Source organism: Gopherus flavomarginatus, chromosome 3 (assembly GCF_025201925.1).
Source record: "Gopherus flavomarginatus isolate rGopFla2 chromosome 3, rGopFla2.mat.asm, whole genome shotgun sequence".
Classification (NCBI taxonomy): Eukaryota; Metazoa; Chordata; order Testudines; family Testudinidae; genus Gopherus; species Gopherus flavomarginatus.
This window is the reverse complement of record NC_066619.1, coordinates 266321449-266347530: the sequence shown is the minus strand read 5'-3', so window position 1 is coordinate 266347530 and position 26082 is coordinate 266321449. Positions and strand designations below refer to the sequence as shown.

The following is a 26082-nucleotide window of genomic DNA, read 5'->3' as shown; positions in this document are numbered from 1 at the left end:
CCTATGTATTCTCTGCCCTAGATGCACAGAGATGGTGGAGTGCTGTGCTGGAGGAGGGAGGGCACAAGAGACATAACAGGCAATATGAGAGGGAATAACAGAAAGCAGCAGGAACTGCTGGGGTAGAGAGGAGGAGGAGCCTCTTATGTACCTCTCTAGCACCCCCAGGAGCCTGGACTGATGAACACCAGCTTCTCAGGGAGCTTCCTGTTTCCTGCTGCTTCCCTGAACCCACTTGACGAGAACAGGCAGTCAACTGAAGTAGTAGGAGCCAGTTAGTCCCTTAAAATGCTGATATTTTCCCTCACTCAGGTCCTGCTACCAGCCTGCTTATTTTTCTCCTTCAGCTGAGTGTTGAGAGTCTCTTTAGCTGGCACAGAACAGCAGTCATGAGTGAAAGAAGAAAACGCCCCTCTGGAGCACCATTCAGAAAAAGAAAGAAAGCAAAGGAACCTTTCTATCTAATCAGGAAGGAGCTCTCCTGAGATACATAGACACAAATGTTCACAGTGAGCCTTCCGGCCCCAGTGAGGATGTGAATGGTGAGGAGATGCCTGATCTTCCAGTTAGTCAGAGTGCAGGTGACCTGGCAGCTACTGCAGCATCCATATCTCCATCTCAAATGGATGTAACGATGCACATTCCTGAAGAAAAGTGTAGATCAGAGAATAGTGTGGTGGAGGCACTAGAAACAGCTGCTGCTGAGTTAGTTCCTTAAGTCTAGATGATCCAGGACTGTGGACCCACTTGAGCAGTAGCCTGAGGGACTTCCTTATACTGGATGGGCCACAGCAAGTGAAAAACTTCATGTTCCCCAAAGACAAGAAAATAGAAGTTTCCATCCAACACATTACTGGTGTGAAATCCCCAATGGTGACAAAGTGGAGAGGCCATGGCTTATGTACTCAAAACCCCAAAATGTTGCGTACTGTTTTTGTTGCAAACTCTTCCAGTCTAATGTTCCAGCGACATTGGATTCTACAGGAACAAAGGACTGGAAAAATCTGGCTAGAAATGTGGCATACCATGAGAAGGCAGCAAATTACCAGAAAGCATTCCGTAGGTGGAAAGAGCTTGAGATGAGACTAAGGTTAAAGGCCACCATAGATGATCAGCATCAAGAGAAGATTGCATCAAAGTCTCTTTACTGGCAAAAAGTTCTGAAAAGGCTCATTGCCATTGTGAGGAATGCTTGCTACCCAAAACCTAGCACTGCGTGGCACTTCAGATCAGCTGTATGTACCAAACAATGAACACTTCCTTAAAACTGCGGAGCTGATGGCTGAGTTTGATGCTGTACTCCAGGAGCATCTAAGAATCATCATAACCCAAGAAATGTACACACACCATTACCTTGGAAAAACGATTCAAAATGAGATCATACAGTTACTGGCAACAAAAGTCAAACAGAAGATTGTGGCAGATCTGAAGTCAGCAAGATATTACTGTGTTATTCTGGACTGCACACCTGACATCAGCCATACGGACCGAATGACTTTAATGGTGTGTGTTGTAACAACAACAGAACCTAGTGAAAATGTCCCTGCAATGGTGGTTGTCAGAGAGCATTTTCTAGAATTTATTGACATTGATGATACTACAGGAGCTGGTATGAGAAATGTGCTTCTTAAAAAGCTGGAAGATACATGGAATTGTGATAGTTGACATTAGAGGTCAGGGCTATGATAATGGTGCCAACATGAGAGAAAAGAAGAGAGATGTGCAGACACGGATCCGAGAGTTAAGCCCTCAACCTTTTTTTGGTCTTATTCAGTTCTCATTCATTGAACTTGGTGGTCAGTGATGCAGCATCAGCTTCTAGTGATCTATGTATTTTTCTCTGTATCAACTCATCGATGGCAAATTTTGAAGCAACATCCTGAGTGCCACACAATGAGAAAGGTGATAAAGCCTATCAAGCACCAAATTGGGAAGATAGATGATGCCATCGTTGCCGTTATGGAGGCTAATGCTATGACAGGAACTGTTTGTGGGAGAACAGTGGCAGAGGGACGTGGAATCACCAGGAACATACATACCTTCAAATTTCTATGTGGCTTAGTGTTGCGGCATGACATACTGTTTGAAATAAATGTTGTAAGCAAGAGACTCCAAGGTGTTGACCTTGATATGTCTGGAACAATGGAACAACTCTACAAAACAAAGTCATACCTACAGTCTTACCGGCCGATGAGGGATTTCAAATTGTTCTGAAGAGTGCACAGAATTTGGCAGAGTAACTTAACACTGAAACTATTTTCCCACCTATTCAAGAATACAAGAGTCACTGAAGAAGATGACTTTTTGATTATGAGGCACGGGGTAATCCCATCAGCAACCCCAAACAACAGTTCAAAGTTGAATTCTTTAACCAGGTGCTAGATTGTGCAATAAGGTCAGTTGAAGAACGTTTCATGCAGCTCAAAGAACACAGCAGTATATTTGGGATATTGTATGCTATTCCAAAACTCCTCACTATACCTGAAGAAGACCTACACCAGCAATGCAGGGCACTAGAGACAGTGTTGACACATGATGACATACACAATATTGATGCGAGTGATTTAGGTGATGAACTGAAAGCCCTTTCAAGATACATTTCAGCAGGATCAACTCCAAAGGCTGTTCTGGAATATATGCACAAATAAGATGACCATCCTCTTTCTAAATGCTTTTGTTGCTCTGCGCATACTTCTAACACTTCCTGTAACAATTGCGTATGGAGAACACAGCTTCTCCAAGCTGAAGTTAATAAAAACACATCTACACTCCACAATGACACAGGAGAGGCTGGTTGGCCTTGCAACCATCTCAATAGAGCATGAGCTGGCCCAGACTGTGGACCTGCAGCAGGAAGCAGTTCAAATCTTTGCAACCAAGAAGGCACAGAAACCACCACTTTGATTATACAAACAGATAAAAATGCCAGTGTTTACTATGCAGACAAAAAAGGTTATATTTGCTGTTCAGGAATTTGAAAGTTAAATGTTACTTAAAATTTTTGAGCAAGGCATTTAAAGTTGTTTCTCCTTTATTGGGGTAGGTAACAAAGCAATACCATGAGAGGAGTAGAACAGGAAGAAGGCAGAACTGAGACCTTTCAAAGTTTTGGTCCAAGCAAGGGGGTATGGGGATGTCATTTGAGCTCCCCACCTCAGGTGCCAAAATGTTGTGGGCTGGCCCTGTCCAGGACTTCAGTGTTTGGTATCTTGTCTGACCACTTGATTTTCAGATGAGATGCAGACAGCACATGTGGAAACACTCTAGTTGCCTCTAGTGCCTGTTATAGTGTCCATGTTGCACAGTTGTAGATGAGTACTTAACATGATTGCACAATAGAAACGACTCTTAGTGTGAAGTTGAATGTCATTCCACAGGTAGCAACAAAGTCAACCATAGGCAGAACTGGCTTCAGAAATGCACTGCATGATTTCATCATTGATCTTGGCAATACTTGATAAAATGATGCCAAGATAGCAGATTTTTTCTACCACATTAACTAGTGTGTCAGGAATTGCGATTTCAGGGACAGAATACATTTTTTCTGGAGCAGGCTGGTAAAGTACTTTGGTTTTCTTAGGCTGATGAAGAGTCCAAATTGCTTTGCCAGTCTAAAAAAGAAGTTGACTAGATGCTGCATATTTTTGATGCTGCGTGCTATTGAGTGCACAGTCGTTAGCGAAGAGGAACTCCCTAATGAGCAAGTCAGTCACTTTAGTGCAAGCATGTAGACACTGGAGATTGAAGATACTGCCATCTATGCAGAATTGCATGTAAATACTTCAGTCGCAGTCTTTTGAAAGAATCTAGTACCATGGCACCAAAGAGAGTGGCAAATAGCATACGTGAGAGCACACAGCCTTGCTTAACACCATTCGTTACAAATATAATACAGAGTATTAGGATAAGTCTCAATTTTTTCCCCTCTGATATCAAATTCCCAAAAAAGGACTTTGATACTGCAGTGATGGGCTATAATCAGAACATATTTAGAATAAACATAGTATTTGCTTTTCACAAGAACTTTTTTTTTCACATGCATGTCTTTTGATATAATTTATCTTCTTAAATCCATTTCAAAATTATAAATCACAAGATTAAAAAAAAAGTTAATTCTGCAGTATTAGCAAACATGATATATTTTTTACTGCTTTGAGTACCAAAAGTATGAAACACTTATTTATATTTTTATAGACATATCCTAAACATAATCACATAATAAATAGGGCAGATAGTTTTGGAGACTTCAAAGCTGAGCTCTTGCCGTTCCCATTGACTTCAGTGGGATTTTTGGGAGTTCTGTAGTTCTGAAAATCGGGCCATGTGGTTGGGGCGATAACTTTTGGTATAAAAGGCTGTAATTAACCAAGAGATCAGCTGCTATAAAATAGCTACAAAAGGAGCTTTGCAATATACTCTGATAGGAACACAGCTTAAAAATGAGAAATAATTTAAAACAAAGCTTGCTTGTGGGCTACTTAATCTGACCTTTGTTTTATTTTGGTGTTTGCTTTTTGCATATATGGTAAAATAACATTGGGTTTTGTAGCTTTTAAAATCTTGTATATTAATATGTGAACGCTCTGGTGCAATGTGAGTAAGATTGTGAGAGGATATACTGCTAAAAGAAATCCTTATAAATAATTTAAATTTTAACAATACCAAGACACTCTGGAGGGACAGCAGTGTAAGAGAATTTCTCCAAGTAGTCTTCAGTTAACTACATTTAATATTTTAAATATAAACCATTATAATTTTCTTTAAACGTCTTTTTAAAAATGCTTCCCAAATATTGTTGTCTGACTATACAATTCACCATATTTTGGACTGAAGAAGTCAGTAAAACCTGGTGATTCCATTTCAGTATTGATGTTGGGAATATTGAATCTTGCATGTCATTTTGTACCACTTTATATGCATATCTGAGTGTCGTACATTAGAAGACTTCACATTCTGGACTCCACCCTTCTAGTATTGTTTATGGCAAATGTGAAAACTGAATGGGTAACTAAAGATGCATTATTACATGGAGAGCCTGTTGTAGTAGAGACTATTTGAATAGCTGTCTTGTTTGACTTTCCACCTTACTACTTCAAAGTTATATGCCTGAGTATATACTATTTTTTATGTATTTTTTAATTTAACAAAATATCCCTGGCTTCCTCCATGCATACTATTAAACCTGTGGCTTATGCAATGTGGAAGCCAAACTAATTTAGTTCTTGATTTTGTGCTGTGTTGAAACCAAGAACGTGTTTGAATACAGATCTGTGTTGCTGTCTTATAAATACTTATGTATTATCGATCTAGGTTCTAACTTTTTTCCTGGTTTGATTTTTCCCTAGGACACTTAAAATTCTGCTATGAATGGTGATTCCAGTGCAACGGTGGTGACTTCACCACCCCCAACAACAGCACCTCACAAAGAAAGGTATTTTGATCGAGTTGATGAAAATAACCCCGAGTACTTGCGAGAGAGGAATATGGCTCCTGACCTGCGCCAGGATTTCAACATGATGGAACAAAAGAAGAGAGTCTCCATGATTCTGCAAAGCCCAGTAAGAAAATACCATATTTATGATATATATTCTGACTTTGGTTACTTTGCACTGTGATACAGTATGTTCAACAGAAGTTGAGATGTTTAAGGCTACATGCCCCCCCACTGCCACTACCCTTGCTACCGTGACAATACTGCTATTTATACTCATGCTAGCTTGGTGAGAACTAGCATGAGTATGTATACATGAGCAGGGGAATTATATCGCAACCTCGTAGTGCAGATGTAGCCTAAGACTTATTTGATTTCCTTGCCTATGTAAGAGTGGTCCTTAGAACATAATTTTCTAGTGTGGTATCCAGTCGAGTTTCATTGTCCCAATTGATAGTTTCATCATTTTATTTGGGAGACAGTTCCACGCTCTTCAGGAAGATGCTTTTATGATACTCAGCTCAAATTTCTCCTTAATTAGATCCATTTGCTCCTATTTGAACTTACTTTTTCCATTGTAAATTCCTACTTGCTTTTTAATGTGTTAAACCCAAATATTTGTAATTACTTCAACTCTTAATTGTTGTTTAGCCAAGGTAAACATATTTTGCTCTTGTAACTTTTCCTCATATGTCATTACTTTGTGAAATGTTCAGTAGATTTTTGATACCCTTTGTTTCCATTGGGGAAGCCAGAGGATAAAGTGATTTGATTTAAATTTGGTACTTAAATATGTGTCCTTGACTAAAATCTGTTCTTTGCTCAGATGGCTTTCTCTTCTTTCGGCAGTTTAATCTTTGCGTAGCTAATGAGTGGGTTACAAGACTCACTTTTCATGAAATGTTTTCTCTGAGCAGAATTAGTATGCATGTTTTGTGATATCATAATTAGGGTTGTCTCCTTTGAGGTAGGCAGCAACCCTGTTGTATTGATCTCACCAGCTAATACCCCTATTTCAGTTTGTTCCCCCTTCCTGCAAGCTTTAGCTCTCTGCTTCGTGTCTAACAGTCGTCATACATATTGTATTATCCTTCTTCATGAGCAGCGGGAAGTTTTAGTGTGCAAAGGCTGATAAAACTCATGCCACTTGTAACTGTGGAGAGCAAATTTTTTAAGTGATAGAAACAGGCCCAATAAGTCTGCCACCAGCTGACTTGGCAGAGGACAGTGTGCAGTGTTTCCCCCTCTGAAGAGTGCTGAGAAGATACTAGGGAAGGAATGCGTGAGGCTAGCAATTAGGTTGGTTATGGTTCTGCAATTTTGTGATGTTTAACAATATCCAATACTTTGTTGCTAGGCCTTTTGTGAAGAATTGGAATCCATGATCCAGGAACAGTTTAAGAAAGGAAAAAACCCAACAGGCTTGTTGGCTTTACAGCAGATTGCAGATTTCATGACAACAAATATACCAAATGTCTACCCAGCGGCACCACAAGGTGGAATGGCTGCATTAAACATGAGTGAGTGTACAGGGATTATTTGTGATAAAGATGTGCCACAGCTTGTAATGGGTACTTGAATTATTTTTAAGGAAGTTTTGAAATGAAGGTACAATGTTGTGAACAAGCTGAAATACCAGCCCATTTTGTTTGCAGGGATGCTGTAAAAATAAAGAAATCAGTTAAAGGAACTTGTAAATACTGGAGTGATATAAAGAATAATTATTTGTGTATATTGTTTATATCAGCGGTTCTGAAACGGTGACTCGGGACCCCAGAGTGGGTTGCGACCCGGTTTTAATGGGGTCGCCAGGGCTGGCATTAGACTTGCTGAAGCCAAAAGTCCAAGCCCCATTGTACTTAGGGTTTCAGCCTTGGGCGATGTGTCTCAGGTTGCAGCCCCCACCCACTCAGGGCTGAAGCCCTCAAGCTTAGGCTTCATCCCCCTCCTCCCCAGAAGGGCGGGGTTCGGGCTTCGGCCCCGCTGCTCAGGGCGGAGGGGCTCTGTCGTTGGTCCTCCTTCCTGGGGTCATGTAGTAATTTTGGTTTTCAGAAGGGGGTTGCAGTGCAATGAAGTTTGAGAACCCCTAGTTTATATTAAAGCCATTTTAAATTAGACATGTTAATTGAAAAATACACTGTCACTAATAATTTGCAGTACAGCTGAATAATGCTATCTGTATTTAACAAATCTTTACCAAATGGACTGTCCATGGAAAAATGAAATGCTCAAATTTCAGAGGTCTAGCTGATGGAGGCTAGAAAGTATATCCCTTTTGAAAGTAATAATTTTTGACTTCTTAGGTTGTTCAGTCAACTGACAGTAGCATTATAAAAACAACTACAGTAGATGTGGCAGAATGTTTTTGGACATTAACTCAGATATTGAGCATATGATTTACATTTACTTTTTCTTCTTCCATTTCAGGTCTTGGCATGGTGACACCAGTGAATGACCTTAGAGGGTCGGATTCCATTGCGTATGAGAAAGGGGAGAAGTTATTGCGATGTAAATTAGCAGCTTTCTACAGATTAGCAGATCTCTTCGGGTGGTCTCAGCTTATTTACAATCATATAACAGTGAGTATTGGATCAACACATAGCTGAACAATTGCTCTATAGATATTTTCCACCTCTTTCCCACTCATTGATTGCAACAGAAATGAAGTGGTATTGAAAACAGTATAATAGAGAAGAGATTCATCACGGCATGTCAAGAATTAAGAATAGAACAGCTTGGATGTCAGCCAGTTTAGCTTGAATAGAGTCTTAAGAGACTTTACACCAAAGTCCTCCTGATGAAACATGTTTTTTTGTTTTTTCTCAAAGGCTCAAGCATTTAATGTCTTGAGTGGAATGAATAATTTTTATTTACCATTCAGTAGGCAACTTCTTAGAGTTCTTTTCAATATAATAAAATGTGTATTTGTGTTAATCACTTAATTAAATATTATTGAAAATTATGAAAATGCCTATAGTACAATAGTAACCCTTTCTGAGAATCAGAAACCCCTGATGCATTTGATCTTAGAACACTTAGCTTAACACGCTCTGCCAGCTATTTTCATTGTGACTGAATGAGTAATTACTGGCACTTATAATAATACTTGACAGAATGACTGGCAGCGCAGGGAGGTGTCATGAGCCAGATGAGGGGCTAAAATGGGTGTCATAATTAAAGTCACAGCTGTAGTAGGAAATCCAGTCTATTGTCTTCATAACAGAGCTGAATTGTGTATGGATATTCCAAATGTGAAGTTGTTGTTCTGGCATATTACAGTGGATGCCCTTAATTTTTTTTTCAATTGGTTTAGATGGCTAATGTTACTATTTAAATTAATAATAACATTTATTATTACTGATAAGTATTTTCTTGGGTATCTAAAATCAGTGGTGCGCACTTTGTAAACACAAATAGCTCTTGCCCATCCATGACACAACCAGTGAGGGTCATAAATAAAGGAAAAGGTTCATTGAAAGGCAACAGTGATGCTAATAAGATTGCATAGTTTCTTGTTAAAGAATAAAAACATCTTAATGGTTCCAGTAACAAATTTTTATATACCTCCCCCATCACTTTAGATAGATGAGCTGACAGAATTGATACTGTAAGAGAGACTTGAATGAAATAAAGTGGTGCCTTTCTAAGCATAAAGTTCATAAACATATCCATACCTTCTTCCATTGCTCAGAGTAGGTAGAGAGGTAGGTATATAAAGACTGGCATCACTGGTAGAGTAGTAGGGACAAAGACACATGAAAGGAGCTGCTGGCAGAGAAGTAGAGTCTCTGAAACAAGGCTATAAGAAGTTTGAAGTTGATGCATAGTGCAGTGGGGAGCCGGTGAGGTTGCTGACATTGGTACGAAAGATGATTTTGAGAGCAGCATTTTGGATAGACTGTAGAGGGCAAAGTTAGCATCAAAAGGTCCTGAGAGAGACTGCAGTATTCAAGGCAAGAGTTGATTCTGACATGGAAGAATGATTTGGCAATAAGCATGGAAAGAAATTTTTAGAAATGCGATTAAAAAGCAACAGTGCATCTTCAATGCCTAGATGGAAGGTGAAAAGGAGAGAAAAGGGTTAAATTTTAACCACTCTCCATCCACTCTTCTCCCCATCCCCAAGTTAGGAGGAGGATGATAGTATTATCAACCCTAATGAAGAACGGGATAGCAGACTGGATTTAAGTGAGAAGCGCCCTGATTGTGATCATGTCAAGCTTGAGGTGACAGTGAGCCATCCAAGCTGATGTGTCTCAGTATAAGGAGTGATGATAAAACTGTAGTAAAACTGTCAAAGTCAAAATTGGCAAGCGCATAAGTTAAATAATGCCAATATAAAAGTACTAATTTGCTACTTTATTGCAGTAATTAAATACATTTCAGATGTTGCATGTGTTTTGTGGCATCATTTCTCAAGCTATGAGACTCACCTTCCAGAGGAGTCATCCCCTCTTCCAGGGGAGAAACCAAACAAGCTTTTTTTCTCCCTTAATTGCTTTTTGACTTAGGCTCCTCTTTGCCAATTTCTGTTTTCATTGAGTATTAAATTAAAAGGAAATATTGGGAAGGAAAAATAATCAGGCTGCCTGTTAGTAATTTAGGGTTTGGTGAGTTTTTGTTTTTAAAGAACTGTTTAAAAAGATATTTCTTGAGGCCACTTTTAAAGATGTCTTCATCAGGTTAAGCCTGGCAGTAATTTAGTAGAGGAGTGTCATGATAATGTGTGAGGAATGTTACATTTTTGAAGCAGTATGTGTACAGTACCATCATGCAAGTGTTTTTCTGAACATAATTAAAATAAGCATCCATTTGCTATTGACTGAGTGGAAATAGCTATACAAACTACTAATTGACAAATGATCTGCAATGATAAGTAATAGTCATGGTATTAAAGACAGAATTAAGACACTCCATGATGTGCACCAGGGGACTATTAATACATACCTTGTGTGTGAAAGAATTTTTATATATGATCTTCTGTGTTGACAGTCATCTAAAATAACCTCATATCTCTAAAGTTAGAGAAGGAAAACTAGTCTCATTATGACCCTCTTCTCCATTTGCCTTTCCATGAAAGTTTCCTTTATGTATGGGATAACTCTCTTCCCTTAGTTCCACTAAGTGAGACTGATAGATGCACCATACTTTGAGTGACTGGAGGTAGCAATGCTTATTGAAAAGAGTCAGATTTTTGTTGAATATAAATCTGGTGCTGCTGTAGAGTGGCATTCATACAGCTCTGACCCTTAAAAAGAAAAAAATACAAATGTTCTTAAAAATCTGTAATGGGCCCAATAGCCTCACTTAATAGTCTTATTCTATTTCTGTAGCAAGCATCTTACTATGTCAGGGAACTCTCCACTAGCAAAGATCTGGCAGAGGCAGCTCCACTACCTGTTGTGTCAGCTATCCACCCACAAATCCCCTTGTATAAAGAGGGAGGCAAGACCATATTGGGGGCATTCCAGGGGCCGAGCATAGGCAGGAGGAGGTAAAGTGGCAGAGTAGAGCTTTGCTACACCCAGTCTTCCACTAACATAAATTATGGCTGCCCCTGTGCAGCCTTAACTTGACCTGAGGCCAGGCAGCTGTGAATCGAGGAGTTGGAGAATCAAGCCCCCTGTTTCAAAAGCCCAATATGGGAGATACAGATATGATGGTAAAAATATTTACAAGCAAGAATTGTCCAGAAGGCATTGAGTATATATATCCCTTATCAAATCTTTAGAATATTATAAGCAGTAGTTACCAGTCATATCAAGGGCTCAGTCTAATGGAAAATAAAGACATTACAGGAGAACCTCAGAGTTACAAATACTTTGGGAATGGAGGTTGTTCATAACTCTGAAATGTTCATAGCTCTGAACAAAACGTTATGTTGTTCTTTCAAAAGTTTACAACTGAACATTGATTTAATACAGCTTTGAAACTTTTCTATGCAGAAAAAAAATGCTGCTTTTAACCATCTTAATTTAAATGAAACAGACACAGAAATAGTTTCCTACATTGTCAAATCTTTTGTTAAACTTCCCTTTTTTTTTAGTAGTTTATGTTTAACACAGTACTGTACCATATTTATTTTGTTTGGTTGGGTTTTTTGGTCTCTGCTGCTGCCTGATTGCATATTTCTGGTACCAGATGAGCTGTGTGGTTGACTGGTCCGTTCGTAACTCTGAGGTTTTACTGTATTTCTTTCCTGATAGTTGTCCAATGTGGATCCGTCAAACTGGACAGTTGCTCTCATGTTGTTGTGGAATGAACGTATAAGACTTAACAGGGTTGGTGGGCATTCTCTCTTTTCTAGTATTGCAAACAGACCTGCTCTGCTGACTGTGTCAGATGCTTTGGTTAGGTTCACAAAGGCAATATACAATGGTTTTGCTCTCTGCACTTTTCTTGGAGTTGAAAATATCATGTCTGTGTTCTTGCCCATACATTCTTTTGAATCTTCTTCTCGGTACTCTTGAACTGTGTGTTTAAGGACATGAAAGATGGAGCGTATCTCCACACAAGATCAGCTGGGAAACTCTTCAACCTGTTCCAACGTAAGTCAAAGACCAAAGTAAAAAAGACGCTGATAAGGGAACTTCTGTTCACTGATGGTGCTGCCCTCATAGCCCACAACGAAGATCTACTACAAGAACTCATGGACCACCTTTCAAGTGCCTGTCAGGCATTTGCTCTCACCATCAGCATCAAGAAAATGGTTGTATTAGGACAGGGGGTTCCACAAGATCCTTCAATTACCTTACATTCAAACCAGCTAAATTTAATCCAAAAGTTCAGCTACTTAAGTTCTGCAGTGACCACCAACCTCTCACCGGATGAAGAACTAAATGTTTGCATTGGAAAGGCTACCACCACCTTTGGCAAACTTACTAAAAGAGCATGGAACAGCTCAAAGCTTAACATCAAGACCAAAATGCTAGTGTACCAAGCTTGCATCGTCTGCACACTCATGGATGGTGGGGAAACATGGACAGCTTATCCTTTTCTCCTGATGAGCATAAACAGTTTCCACCTATGTTGTTTATGCCTCATACTCAACAGCAAATGGCATTATGAAGTCACCAACGCAGAGGTTCTTCAAAGGGTAAATTTACCAAGTGTGACAGCCCTGCACAAGCAAAGACCACTGCACTGACTGGGTTATGAGGTTGGAAGACGGATGCATACCCAAAGACATGCTATAGCGGAAGCTATCATAGGGAACAAGAACAACAGGACATCCACAGCTTTGCTATAAAGACACATGCAAGTGAGCTCTGAAGGAATTTGGAATTGATCCTGACCAATGGGAAATCTTGGCAAGTGATTGTAACAAGTGGCGCCATCATCTCCATCAGGGCATCAAAATCCATGACAGGAGCTGGGTCCTACAGCTTGAAGAGAAAACAGCCTGTAGGAGGCAGGCAGCTCCCATCTGAGATACATACTTTTGCAATACTGCCAAAGATCATGCAAATCTCGGATTAGACTATTCAGTCACATGAGACATTGCAAACCATCTACATCATAGGCTGCAGTTCCCACCGTCTCTTGCAGACTAAAGGATGCCCACAAGTCTTTCCTGATAATAACCAGTAACTAGATTGAGGGGAAAAAAGCACTATGTCTAAATAGTTTGATTATAAATGTTGAAATGCTATCAATATACATAACAAAACTATCGATTTGAACCATAAAAGATAGCAAAGAGAGCTTTCCTCACAGTGTCAGACTCAAAGGTCAGTGTTTGCAGTTCAGTTTTCTCCTTACATTTCAGCTTGAACCAGACTCACCTTTTTGCCCAAATCTAGAGCCATTCTTCTTAAGTTGCTTCAAATTAATTTATTACATCTCTAAAAAATAAATTGTATCTTCATGGGTATTTTGCTTTATATGGAGAGCAGTTTCTGTTCTCCTCTTTCAGGTTATACTTCTGAAAACTGTTCATTTTATGCAAGTGGCATTGCTAAGATGGGGAGAGATGAAGGAAATTTTGTTCTCACAATAACTTTCAATTATCTGTGACATTCAAGATCAGATCTTTGTCTTGCCAATCAGGAACTTTTCCTAAAATTCCATTTTTCTCTTCTCCTGGATTGCAGAATTCTATAGAAGTAAATTATTTATGGCTAATAGTAAGGGAAGCAGGCAAACTTAAATGATGAGAACATATAGACTAATATTTGTACCATTTGTACAAAATAGAGCATAAATAGTGATCTGTAGATGACCTTAAAAGCTTGACTTATGAGCAGAACATAAACGGTTCCATGTAGAGGTCTCCTTCCTCTATTGGTTTGTTGTATAACCACGTAATATGGTTCACCCTTTACTCATTATCCGTTGGAGGAAGTGTCGTCATTTTGAAAAATTGATCTAGTATGTTAAAAATAACCTCCAAATAGCTGTTAATGAAACAATGACCATAAAAAACTATTAGGGCTGTTGTGCGTATTTGCACAAAGATGATTGGGCTTGACACTCTTTGTTTCTTACCTCTTTTTGATAAAGTGCCTTATTAACTTTATAGGTCTTTATGTTTTACTGGATGTATTTGCCTTGCATATTTGCTTTAAAAGTTGTACAGTTTTGTCCACTTAAAAACTTTATACTAATTAAATGAGTCCTATAAATTGAAGACTTTGTATTGTACTTGCATTAAATTTAACAGCTGGTCTTACTGATATTTGATGTGTGAAGTGCCTGAATTCCCTTGACCTTACATGAACAGGCCCTCACTGGGTGTTTGATTTGGAATGCCTGCAGAAGGATAAACACTAATGACTGAGCAACAGTTAAATTAACGAGATAACAACATGGTACACAGTCAAGTGGGATCGCTGGAGTTTTGAAAAGACCGTAGCTCTCCCCATGTATCTGGGTCAGTAGAGGTTAAGCTAATAGCAAGTCTTAAATCAGTCACCATAGAGTGATTTACAGAGTGGTGTAAGTGTCTCCTTATAAAAGGAGCTGTACTTGAGCAATGGCATCTGTGAAGTAGAGACTTTAAATTAGAAGAGATGGAGGTGAGGTAAAAATTATATCCTAAAATGTGAAGAGATCTCCATCAATCTTGGACCATTGGGATTAGAAAAAATAAAAGAATATTTTCTGGATTCTGTTATCCTGTTTGGAGAGGAATCCTGGAATGGTAATTGTATAACAGGTGATACTTTTGGCACTGGATTCAGTCCCCATTGAAGTAAATGGACTTTGGATCCTTTTTCTTTCTCTTTCTCTTCTTTTTCTAAAGGCTAAAAATAATATGAAATCTAGCCCTCTAATACCCCTTTTCCCCAGGAAAGTCCCTTATGTAATGTAACAATGCATTAATCAATTTATTTGCTAGTTTAAAATCTAAAACCCATTTTGGAGTATAGAAAATTAGTCAACTTTATGTAGACATGTTGTTCATTAATGGAAAAATGCACTTGAGTGTGACGGGTAACTAAATGATTAAGACAAAATAAGCAACTAAGGACTTTTTCTTTTACTATTTTATTTCTCTTATGCTATGGCTCCATCTTATTTGTTTTTGTTTTATCCCTTGCATACAGAAAATATGTTTCAAACAAAGGACAAACTATTAGTTTTGAAATGTCTCAAACCAGAACTGAGAGAGTGACTGCTCAGGCCTCAGCCTTCAAATAACTGGAATGTGACCTACCGTATATACTTGTTCTTAAGCTGAATATTTTTGGTAAAAAGTGATGCATCAAAGAGCGGGAGTCGGCTTATAAATGGGTCTGCACCAAAATTTGATGATTTTAAACTCTATGGAATCATTGAATTGAATATCTAATACCTTGTCCTTTTGTTTACCTGGAGCATTCGCAGGCATGGAGCCCCTCAGTCTGTGAACGCTCCAGGTAAACAAAACGTTCAGTCCTGCTAGAGGCTTACCCTAATGGGCCAGGAGCCAAAGTTTGTCAGCCCCTGAAATACAGGATTGGCTTATGAAAGGGACATACAGTTTTTGCTATTTTTATCTAACCATCTTGGGGAGTCGGCTTATAAACGAGTAGGCTAATGAACGAGTATATGCGGCACTTGTTCCTAGAAGTAAACAACAACATTGTCTGTCTAGTTTTAGTTCATCCTGTCCGTGTAAAAAGAATTGGAATTGTGACTGCTCAATATTGTCTGCAGTTTCAGATTGAGTGCCCTGCATTATACTGTTTACCTTATTCTCAGCTGAACTGATGTGAGATTGTGATTGCTGTTCCTACCCTGGGAATGAGAGGACTTTCCCAGTGAGCAGATACTTAAGATGGAAATATAGGATTTATTTAAAGTATTAAGATGACTACCAAGAATGACAGAGTGTAAAAAGCCCAGCCAGAGAGGAACTGCATCTTCAAATAACTGTTAGGAATCTAAAAACTGAATTGTTGGCTGCATTGGCTCTTAGATTGGCATTTATAGACAACTGATCTCTGGAATAATATTTCCTGACTTTGAACCACATAAAACACATTCCATTTAATGTAGGGCTGTTGATTAATCACAGTTAACTCACACGATTTAATCATGATTAAGCACAGTTTTAATCGCATTATTAAACAATAGAATACCAATTGAAATTTATTAAATATTTGTGACTGTTTTTCTACATTTTCAAATATATTGATTTCAATTACAACACAGAATACAAAGTGTACAGTGCTCACTTTATATTAATTTTATTACAAATGTTTGCACTGTAAAAAATAATAAACAGTATTTTTCAGTTCACCTCATACAAGTACTGTAGTGCAATCTCTTTATCATGGAAATGTAACTTACAAATGTAGGGTGTTTCTTTTGTTACATCACTGCACACGGAAACAAAACAATGCAAAACTTGAGAGCCTACAAATCCACTCAGTCCTACTTCTCATTTAGCCAATCGCTAGCACAAGCAAGTTTGTTTATATTTATGGGAGATAATGCTGCCCACTTCTTATTTACCAGTGTCACCAGAAAGTGAGAACTTTCAAATGGGACTTTCATAGCCAGCATTGCAAGATATTTACATACCAGATCTGCTAAACATTCATATGCCGCTTTGTGCTTTGGCCACGTTTCCAGAGGACAGGCTTCCATGCTGATGACACTTGTTAAAAAATAATATGTTAATTACATTTGTGACTGAACTCCTTGAGGGAGAATTGTATGTCTCTGGATCTGTTTTATCCGCATTCTGCCATATATTTCATGTTATAGTAGTCTATGATGATGACTCAGTAAGTTGTTTATTTTAAGAACACTTTTGCTGCAGATTTGACAAAACCCAAAGAATGTACCAATGTGAGATTTCTAAAGACAGCTACAGCCCAGACCCAAGATTTCAGAACCTGAAGTGCCTTCCAAAATCTGAGAGGGATGAGGTGTGGATCATGCTTTCAGAAGTCTTAAAAGAGCAACACTCTGATGCAGAAACTACAGAACCCAAGCCACCAAAAAAGAAAATCAACCTTCTGCTGATGGCATCTGACTCAGATTGTTGCCGACACAGAAGTGCCAGAGGCAAGCAACAGCGGTTCGTTGCCCAGAGTGCTTAGCGCCAATAAACACACCAGGGTGGAGAAGCAAAACACAAGTTTATTTGAGATCTCAAAGCGGTGCTGGGAGGCTGATGCCTCAAATCAAGCACAGCTAAAACAAGCAGTCTGTTCCTTTATATCCCATGAGAACTTTTCTTGCTGACTAACAATCCCCCGTTTCCCCTCCCTCTTCTGTCCAGCTGCAGCATTCTCTTCTCACACACTCCTTTGTCTTCCCCCTCCCTCTCCCCCTTTCTGCTACAGAGACATGTATGCTGTATCTAAAAGCGGCCTTGAAACTTGCTTCAATTTAGCTCCAGTGTGTTACATCAGGGAACTGGCTGTTACAATCAGAAAGCTAACTGCTGACATTACATTTTACAGCTCTTAACATATTAGGTTACACTAGGTTACACAAAGTGTTTAACATGGAGGAACATTGGTTCATTGAGGCCTACAACAGGAGGGCTTCATTGACACTTGTGGTCTACCATCCTCCTGAGTTACCTAGGGTTATGCCAGAGTGACACCAACAAGATGATAAAAATGAACATGCGTCGGGCCACACTGCTTTGGGTTGTTGTCGAGCAGAATCCATCATCAGTATGGACGCATGCTCTCTGGAATAATGGTTGAAGCATGAAGGGACATATGAATCTTTAGCACATCTGGGATGTAAATATCTTGCGGCGCTGGCTACAACAGTGCCATGAGAACACCTGTTCTCGCTTTCAGGGTGACATTGTGAACAAGAAGCAGGCAGCATTATCTCCTGAAAAAATAAACATACTTGTTTGTCTGAGCAATTGGCTGAACAAGAGATAGGACATAGTGGACTTGTAGGCTCTAAAGTTTTACATTGTTTGTTTTATTTTTGAATGCAGTTATTTTATGTACATAATTCTACAGTTGTAAGTTCAACTTTCATGCTAAAGAGATTGCACTATAGTACTTGTATTAGGTGAATTGAAAAATACTATATCTTTTGTTTTTTACAGTGCAAATATTTGTAATAAAAATAAAGTGAGCACTGTACACTTTGTATTGTGTTTATAATTGAAATCAGTATATTTGAAAATGTAGAAAACACCCCAAAAATTTAAATAAATGGTATTCTATTGTTGAACAGCGTGATTGATCATGATTTTTTTAATTGTGCGATTAATCACAATTAATTTTTTTAATTGCTTGACAGCTCTAATTTAACGTTATACATCAGCTATATGCAGACCTCAGTGGTTCAGGAGCCAAACTAGTGATCGTTACCCGAAAGAGCCACAGTAGTGTGACTTCTCTGTGTGTGTGTGTGTGTGTGTATAACTAATATTCTCACAGCAAAATGACCAAGTATTATTTTATCAACTATAGTTTGTTAATAACATAGTAAAAGCATCCTGATTGGTTAATAATTAAATCACACAGTGTTTTAATATCATGTGCTGCAAAGAGCCACTGGAAATGCATTAAAGAGCCGCTTACAGCTTATCAGTCTCTGCATGAGTATCACTGTTATACATAGTGAATAGACCTGAGATAGCATCAAGTAGTTAGATCCTAATAAATTCATGAATTAAAAAAAGAATGTGGGTTAATGGTAGAAGAGGAGATAAGAAAAGAATCATGCATTTAGTTTCATAAAACTACTAATGAATCATTTAGATGGAGGTTTGAGGTTGTCTATGGGACTATGAAAAACCATCCTATTTTGATCTCTGGTACAAGGGTGTGCACAGATAATCCATTGCTTTTGCTGATGTGTGCAGTTAAGCTCGTAGCACATCTTGAAGCATCCTTTGGTCTATTTTACAACGTGGTATAAGTTATAATTCTACTTATACTGCAATAGCATCTAGAGGCCGTAGCTACTTTGTGCACAGCACTCTAAAAACATAACAAAGATATAGTTCCTGCCCTAAACAGTTTACAAACTACAAATTAATTTTGAGTTATGAACTCCATCATCTGTGTGTTAAACCCTGAGGCAAACATTGCTATGTAAAGAGAAGGATAGTTGCTGGAGAGCCCCCAGGCATGCTGCCCTCCCCACCACCATCAAAAAGTTAAAGGGTTCATCCCACCCAGGTCAAGATATTCAAACCCTTTAGTTGGGTTGCTTAAATTTCCACAAGTTTTCTGCTTCATAATCCCCAATCCAGATGTTTTTCTAGGATACTAAAGCTATGGGTGACAATATTGCTTCTTCAAAACTGTGCTTCCTATAGGGTATTAGGGAACCACTCATCTATCCAGGTTGTTATTGGTCCTTTGTTATTGTAGGATCTGAGCACCCCCTTGGCATCTTACTTATACCTTGGTCTTCCATCAGCCTGAGAGACTGTAGCCTGGGCTTCCCTGAGGCCTTATTAAACATGAGCTATTAGCAAGTGTACTATGGTTTAATAAATTATGTCAATTATAGTGGATATGGCATGACTGTTTGTTAGTTTATGCTTCTGGAATATGTACATCGCTCGTGTTCAACAACTCTTGTAATTTCATTGTATGGCATGTTTCCTAGGGCTTACAAAACAGAACTTGAATTTAAAATATTACAATTTTTTTGTAAAGGTTTAGCTTTCACTCTTGTATTTTTAGGCCAGAGTAAGTTCTGAGCAGGAGCACTTCCTGATTGTACCTTTTGGACTTCTTTACAGTGAGGTTTCTGCATCCAGTTTGGTAAGTGCTAATTTCTATTTCTATACCAATAGAACATGGATATAAACATCTAAATTCTGTCTAACATATATGCATGTTAAACTTAGATAAGCATGTTTTAGAAGATACTACAAGTTATTTGCTGCTGCAGTCTCATGGCCAGAACAGTTTTGTTGCCTGTTTTTTTTTTTTTTTTTTTAAAGAGTTTGACTGATTTCAGTATCCTTCATGCTGGAAGTAAGAGACTGGACATAAAATTTCAGATTGTAATTTGAGTATAAACTCTTGGTCCTTAATTTTTTTCATATACTAAAATAAATCTATATTATCATAAATTTTAATTTGAGGTATTAATTACATAAAAACTACGCAAGACTGAGAATGGGGAATTCTTGAGTTCTAGTCCTTTCTTCAACATTAATTCGGTCGTTACCTTGGGCAATTTCTGTAATCTCTCTTCCTCAGTTTCTTCATGTACTTACAGTACCTGTTTTCTAGGTTAATATATATTTGTAGTTTAATGATTTTGCAATGATTTCATGACATGAAGTGCTAAGTATTTTCTTTGCTGCCTTTAATTCTGGATTACAGAAAGACAATAGATTTGGATTAACCAAGTATATTCACTTTTCCAGATCTTGTTGAAAATAAATAGTAGTGCATAATAACAGGCCTAGACCTAGGGCAATGGGACTGTGGTGACAGATAGCCGAAAAATCAAGTTGGCACAGTTGTGTCAAAGGTTATAATTTTGTTTTTTTCATGTGACTTTCAGATATTGCTTGTGGGAGGGTAGTGTTATGAAGCCGCCTATGCAACTAAAAATCTCTTAAAAATAAATAAATAAATAAAGCCCAGTGATGCAAGACTGCTTTACTTCTCATCAAGCTTGAGGAAGATCCAGCAGTGACTCAGAGGCTTGTATATTGCAGCACCCCTCAAATGGACATAAAGCCGTGGTACCATCCATGGCAATGCTGGAAGAATTTAACACTAAGACTAATTCATTAGTTATGCCTGTAGTGGCCACTGATCCCCAGACTAGATGTCTTAGTCCTCTCTGACACTATTTTGGAAAATTGCATAGTTCTGTCTAAATTGGTGTTAGTATGGGTAGAGAACAGGATAAGAGAGAAAAGAGCGAAAATAACTGAACTCTGTATATTATTGTCTGCAACAATTAAAGAAAATCAAGACATTACCTGTAAGATTGAACTTCTGGCAAAACAAGCATTCAGTACAAATCTGTGGCTGTGGGGTATCCTAGTAAACCTGGAGGGCAAGAATTTAATTGCATTTCTTAATCAACTAGTATTTAAGGTTCTCAGAATTAAACACTGATGATGGTCCAATTTACATATAAAGAGTCTACATACTTTCAAAGACAGCATTAGTTGCCAATCAAAGACCAAAGTAAAGTATTCTATACATAGTCTCAAGATTCATTGACAACCTGTAGATACTTGTTTGCAGCCGGAAAGGAAAAAGAAATCAAGTATAAAAGGATCAGATTTCTTTCTTTCTAGATTTGAGATTAATCAATGAGGAAAAAGAGGGGCGTGAATAACATTCCAGGAACTGAATGTTAAGGGAACTTATTATTAGCAGCTAAACAAAGGTGATCTGAAAAGAAGTAGGCAGAGAAGTGAGCTTGTACTCTTTCTTGTTGCATTATGATGTATAAAAGAGGACTGAAAGGTTTTGTGTTAGTTTTCTAAAAGGCTTTTTCTCCTTACTTGTGTTTTTACATTAGTAATTCAGGGCATGTCTAGGCTGAAAGACCCTCTGATCAGTGAAGAACTAGTGGAAATGTCATCACAAGAATCAAGGAAGTGAAAGTTGAACAATGTAGATGGGGGGGAAATAATTTGTTCAGACAATTGCTTGTTGATGGCTTTGATTTCTTACAAAAGAGCAGTGATATAGAAAGCTCATTTTGTGTTACTGTAGACCAATTCTACAGCAGTTTAAAATATATTGATCTTAAAGCTTAATATTGTTGCCATTAATGGCATTGGTTTATATACATTTATATGTAACGTACTGTTGTGAAGTATGATATTGTTAAAATACAATAATATAATTTTTAAAACTGCTATAGGAAGATGCTGAATTAAATATGTTTGGGACAACAGTAACTTATAAAACTTTTTATTACAATGTTTTCTTATATTGTCAGGTTAAAATCAATATTCAAGGAGATATAGTTGATCGTGGAAGCACTAACCTGGGAGTAAATCAAGCTGGTTTTACATTGCACTCTGCAATTTATGCCGCTCGACCTGACATTAAATGCATTGTTCATATCCATACACCAGCAGGGGCAGCGGTAAGCAGTTCCTGTTACTGTAGATTTTAAGAGAAGTGTAGCTGGTCCCAAGTAGTCATATATTTACTTAATAGTTTAAGGGCTTGATCCCCTTAAACCCGTATTCTAATGGGGAGTCCTATTTGAAGTCAAATAGTTAATGAGCCTGTTCATATGAGGAGGGGAGGGTTAGCTCAGTGGTTTGAGCATTGGCCTTCTAAACCCAGGGTTGTGAGTTCAGTCCTTGAGGGGACCACTTAGGCATCTGGAGCAAAATCAGTACTTGGTCCTGCTAGTGAAGGCAGGGGACTGGACTGAATGACCTTTCAGAGTCCCTTCCAGTTCTGTGAGATAGGTATATTTCCATATATCATATTATATTATTGAGTATTCCTGCCCTCTGAGTGCTTGCAAAATTGGGCCCTGTCTGTGCTAATGTTGTTTATGAATATGAAATCTTGGATCAACATTTAGAAGTAACACTAGACAAATGGCAAATTTCAGATTGTAATAGAACCTTTTCAGTCAATGGGTCATAAGAAGGTAAAGTGTCCTCCAGTGGCCCAGTAAGGCCCACTTTGTAATATTTTCTGCATATATATGCTATGTATTGGAGTACTTGCATCCTATCTACATTTTGTTCTGGTAGCACATCTATAACTGTTTCACAGCACAAGTAGCAGCATTGATCTCAAACAGTGGGCTTTGTGGACGCCCATGTTGACTTGTGGATCCCTGTTTTTATCCATCTCCAAGAACAACTAGTTATAAATCATTATCAAATTCACCTCAGAAGCTTTTTTAGGAGCCAGCCCAGTGACTGAGTTTCAAATATTCAGGAAATTGCTTTATTGCAGTTCTTATTTTGATATTTTTCTTATTAAATTGATTCAGAACAGCAATAAAATGATTTTAAGGTGGGTAACAAGACCGAAATTGAGTAAGTTCCTAATTTTGAATCATATTCTGAGGATTGTTGAAAGCTTTAACAATGGTTGTTATTTTTAACTGTGATTTTGTGTAATAAGCTGCAGGAAAGCTTGTCACTTATAATCTTGTCACTTAAAACAGTATGAATTAAGGATAAGAGGCTGATTTTTTAATTCTTTCACATTTGTCATGTCTTCTGACCAATCTTCAGTTCTCCTGCTTCTAAATGTCTCAGTTGTATTTAAATATTAACAATGAAATTTCATCCTCCACTACACGTTAGTGTATATAATGTACACCAGTGACTTCGTTTTTATTTATTTCTCTCTCAAAATCAACTGTTATCTTTTTCAGGTTTCTGCAATGAAGTGTGGTCTCTTGCCAATTTCACCAGAAGCACTCTCTCTTGGAGAAGTGGCCTATCATGACTACCATGGTATTCTGGTTGACGATGAAGAAAAAGTGTTAATTCAGAAAAATTTGGGACCTAAAAGCAAGGTCAGTTATTCCATACATAGGTCAAAATTAAAAGAAAATAGTGATTTTTTTTTTAATTGGAAATGAGAAGGAAGGGAGGTATGTTGTAGCAGCTCATATGCCTTCCAATGTCTATTTCTTCTAGGTTCTTATTCTCAGAAACCATGGCTTGGTATCAGTTGGGGAGACCATTGAAGAGGCTTTCTACTATATTCATAATCTAGTAGTTGCCTGTGAGATTCAAGTAAGAATCTTAATATATTATATAATGAATCTGCTATCTATAACAACATGATACATAACCTTCAAACAGATGGTGGATAATTGAATGTTTAAGAAGTGACAGCTTCAGTCTAAACTAACAAAATAAAGATTCCTGGATTGATTTCATTATGCAGGAGCAACTGCACTGATAGTTTAGCAACTGTGTTCAGCTGGTAAACTAGAACTACTTGTCTTACATAAATCTCTCCCAAATCATCAGTCTATTTTTCGTTAATGCAAGAGTGTTGCGACATGTAATTTTTCACATTGCTTAAAACGCTTTCCTTATTACAAGGTCATAATGATTTATTTAATTTAAAAATGTAAGATTAGAGTTTGTAAAATAGAAGAGAGTCCTTCTACTGTCCAGTGTTCACGTTAAAAAAAATTAAAATGTGGTTTAATTATTTTTAAGGTACGTACTCTGGCCAGTGCAGGTGGGCCGGACAACTTAGTGCTGTTAGACCCTGGGAAATACAAAGCCAAATCTCGTTCTCCTGAGTCTCCAGCAGCTGAGGGTACTGTATCCCATCCAAAATGGCAGATTGGAGAGCAGGAGTTTGAAGCCCTTATGCGAATGCTTGATAATCTGGTAAAGCAAATAACATCATATTACACAATGAATACAAAATTCTTTCTTAAATGCTATAAAGAAACTAAGTTGTTTGGGTTTTTTTTCAGTTTTTTTGGTCATAGTTTACTTATTTGCTGACAATTTGATACTTGATTTCAAAATACTGAGTTTTTCTTAGGTTAGTGTCTAGGCTATAATGTGAAAAAAGAACCATGTAGGTTAATTCATTTATTAATCTTTAATCTGAGTATTTAACACTTCCATGTAAAATAGAATAGTCAGGTACGGCCTGATTCAAAGCCCACTAAAGTCAGTGGAAAGACTCTTCTTGATGTCAATGGGCTTTGGCTCAGTCCTTAATGTTCATACTCATTAGGTTCTGTACCTCTTGTAACACAGACTGGTTCCTTTTGTCAGTTGTGATTGTGGTGCATACAGCCTCTCCAGATAATAACATGCAGCCGTCTCCTCCTTACGCCTTAACAAAAAGGCAGAGTTAAAAGGTGAACTTGGACTTCTCAGGATGTCACATTGTTAGAGGGGTCTTTGGGTATTAACCCAGAATGGTGGTCCATATCGCTCCATAGAACATTTGTCTGAGGGTCATAGGTTAAAGTCTACACAATCACTCCGAATAATGCCCAGCAATGATATTACCTGTGATATAGATTATGATTCAGATTAAATCTTTACTCATCTTGAAGTTAGGATATTTTTAGAGAGATTGGGTATTCCCAGTGTCTGGAACAATCTTTCCTCCTTTCAACAAAACCGTTTCCAGTTTCCAAAGCTCAGTATGAACAATCACTGAGTGAGCAATCATTGCTATTTCTACATACAACCACTACACTACTATGAAAGTTTGTTTTATCCTGTGTCCCAATTTGTCTTAAAATTCAGAGCTTCTCTACCATACTGAGCTGTTTTAATGTATCCTACAAAACTGACATGCTTTGACTGGCTACAAAAGGCTGTTAAAGAGTGGTGCCAACAACACCATCTTTCCCTACATTCCGTGAACCCTCAACTTGGAGAGGGACCAGAGGTTGTTCCCAAACTTTTATCTTCCATGCAGCAGCCCTCAATAAATGCCATTTCAACCGAGAGAGAGAGAGAGTGTGTGTGTGTGTGTGTGTGTGTGTGTGTGTGTGTGTTTAAAAACATGGAATTAAATTGTGTTGAACTATATATTTCCTTTAAAAAAAAATTTAAGAGTTAGAAAAGTTAAAACAGAAAGGACCATATGTTTAAGGTTAGAGTGTAATATCTAATGCATCATTCTAACACTTCTTGCTTCTCAACTTCCCTTTATTGCCAGACATTTGGTAATGTGTGTTAACTGATGCAAAGGGCTTAAGAGCTTGGTTATGACATGACATTGGGGTGTGCGTGTATGGTCCATTACTTCATCTCTTATCAGACACACCCACCAGAAAAGTTTAGAGACAGAGGGTAATTTTGTAACATCCTGTATCTGAATTTAGCTAGGCTCTGGCTTGCAAGAACAACTTGTCTCAGGAAGTAGTCATATACAGATATACTGATACAATCCTGACACATAACAATTGTTACCATAGTTTTATGATATTAATATGGCTATTCTCCCCAAAATATTAAATGTGTATAATGAGTCCCCAGCCATGTAGTCAACCACAGGTAATCTCCAACACCACTTTCCTATATCTGTTATCTACCTCCAGTCTGGATGCACTTTGGTTGGTATAAAATGGGACAGCAGCCAAGGCATCATTGCAGGGTAATAGTGCTTTACACATGGAACTGCCTCAGAGGAAACTGACTAAAGATTACACAAGCAGAGTCAAATTCTCTCTGCATCATGCTTCATTTATAAAGAATTTATTGCCATATGAAATGGACTATAATTACACTTTTCCCCTCTGTATCAAATTCAGAAGGCTTTGCATGT

At 38.0% G+C, this 26082-nt stretch overlaps 1 protein-coding gene across 21 annotated transcripts in view; it reads left to right on the top strand.

Moving 5' to 3' along the window:
- ADD1 (adducin 1) overlaps positions 1 to 26082 on the top strand; it is a 262757-nt gene that overhangs the window by 65788 nt on the left and 170887 nt on the right. For all 21 annotated transcript variants that reach the window (XM_050947469.1, XM_050947462.1, XM_050947474.1 and 18 more), the window contains 8 exons: positions 5346 to 5558; positions 6789 to 6951; positions 7859 to 8010; positions 19543 to 19623; positions 21782 to 21931; positions 23195 to 23338; positions 23463 to 23561; positions 23997 to 24173. In XM_050947469.1, the coding sequence (XP_050803426.1) occupies positions 5364 to 5558; positions 6789 to 6951; positions 7859 to 8010; positions 19543 to 19623; positions 21782 to 21931; positions 23195 to 23338; positions 23463 to 23561; positions 23997 to 24173 (1161 nt within the window). In that variant the 5' untranslated portion in view covers positions 5346 to 5363. The remainder of the gene's footprint in view (positions 1 to 5345; positions 5559 to 6788; positions 6952 to 7858; positions 8011 to 19542; positions 19624 to 21781; positions 21932 to 23194; positions 23339 to 23462; positions 23562 to 23996; positions 24174 to 26082) is intronic.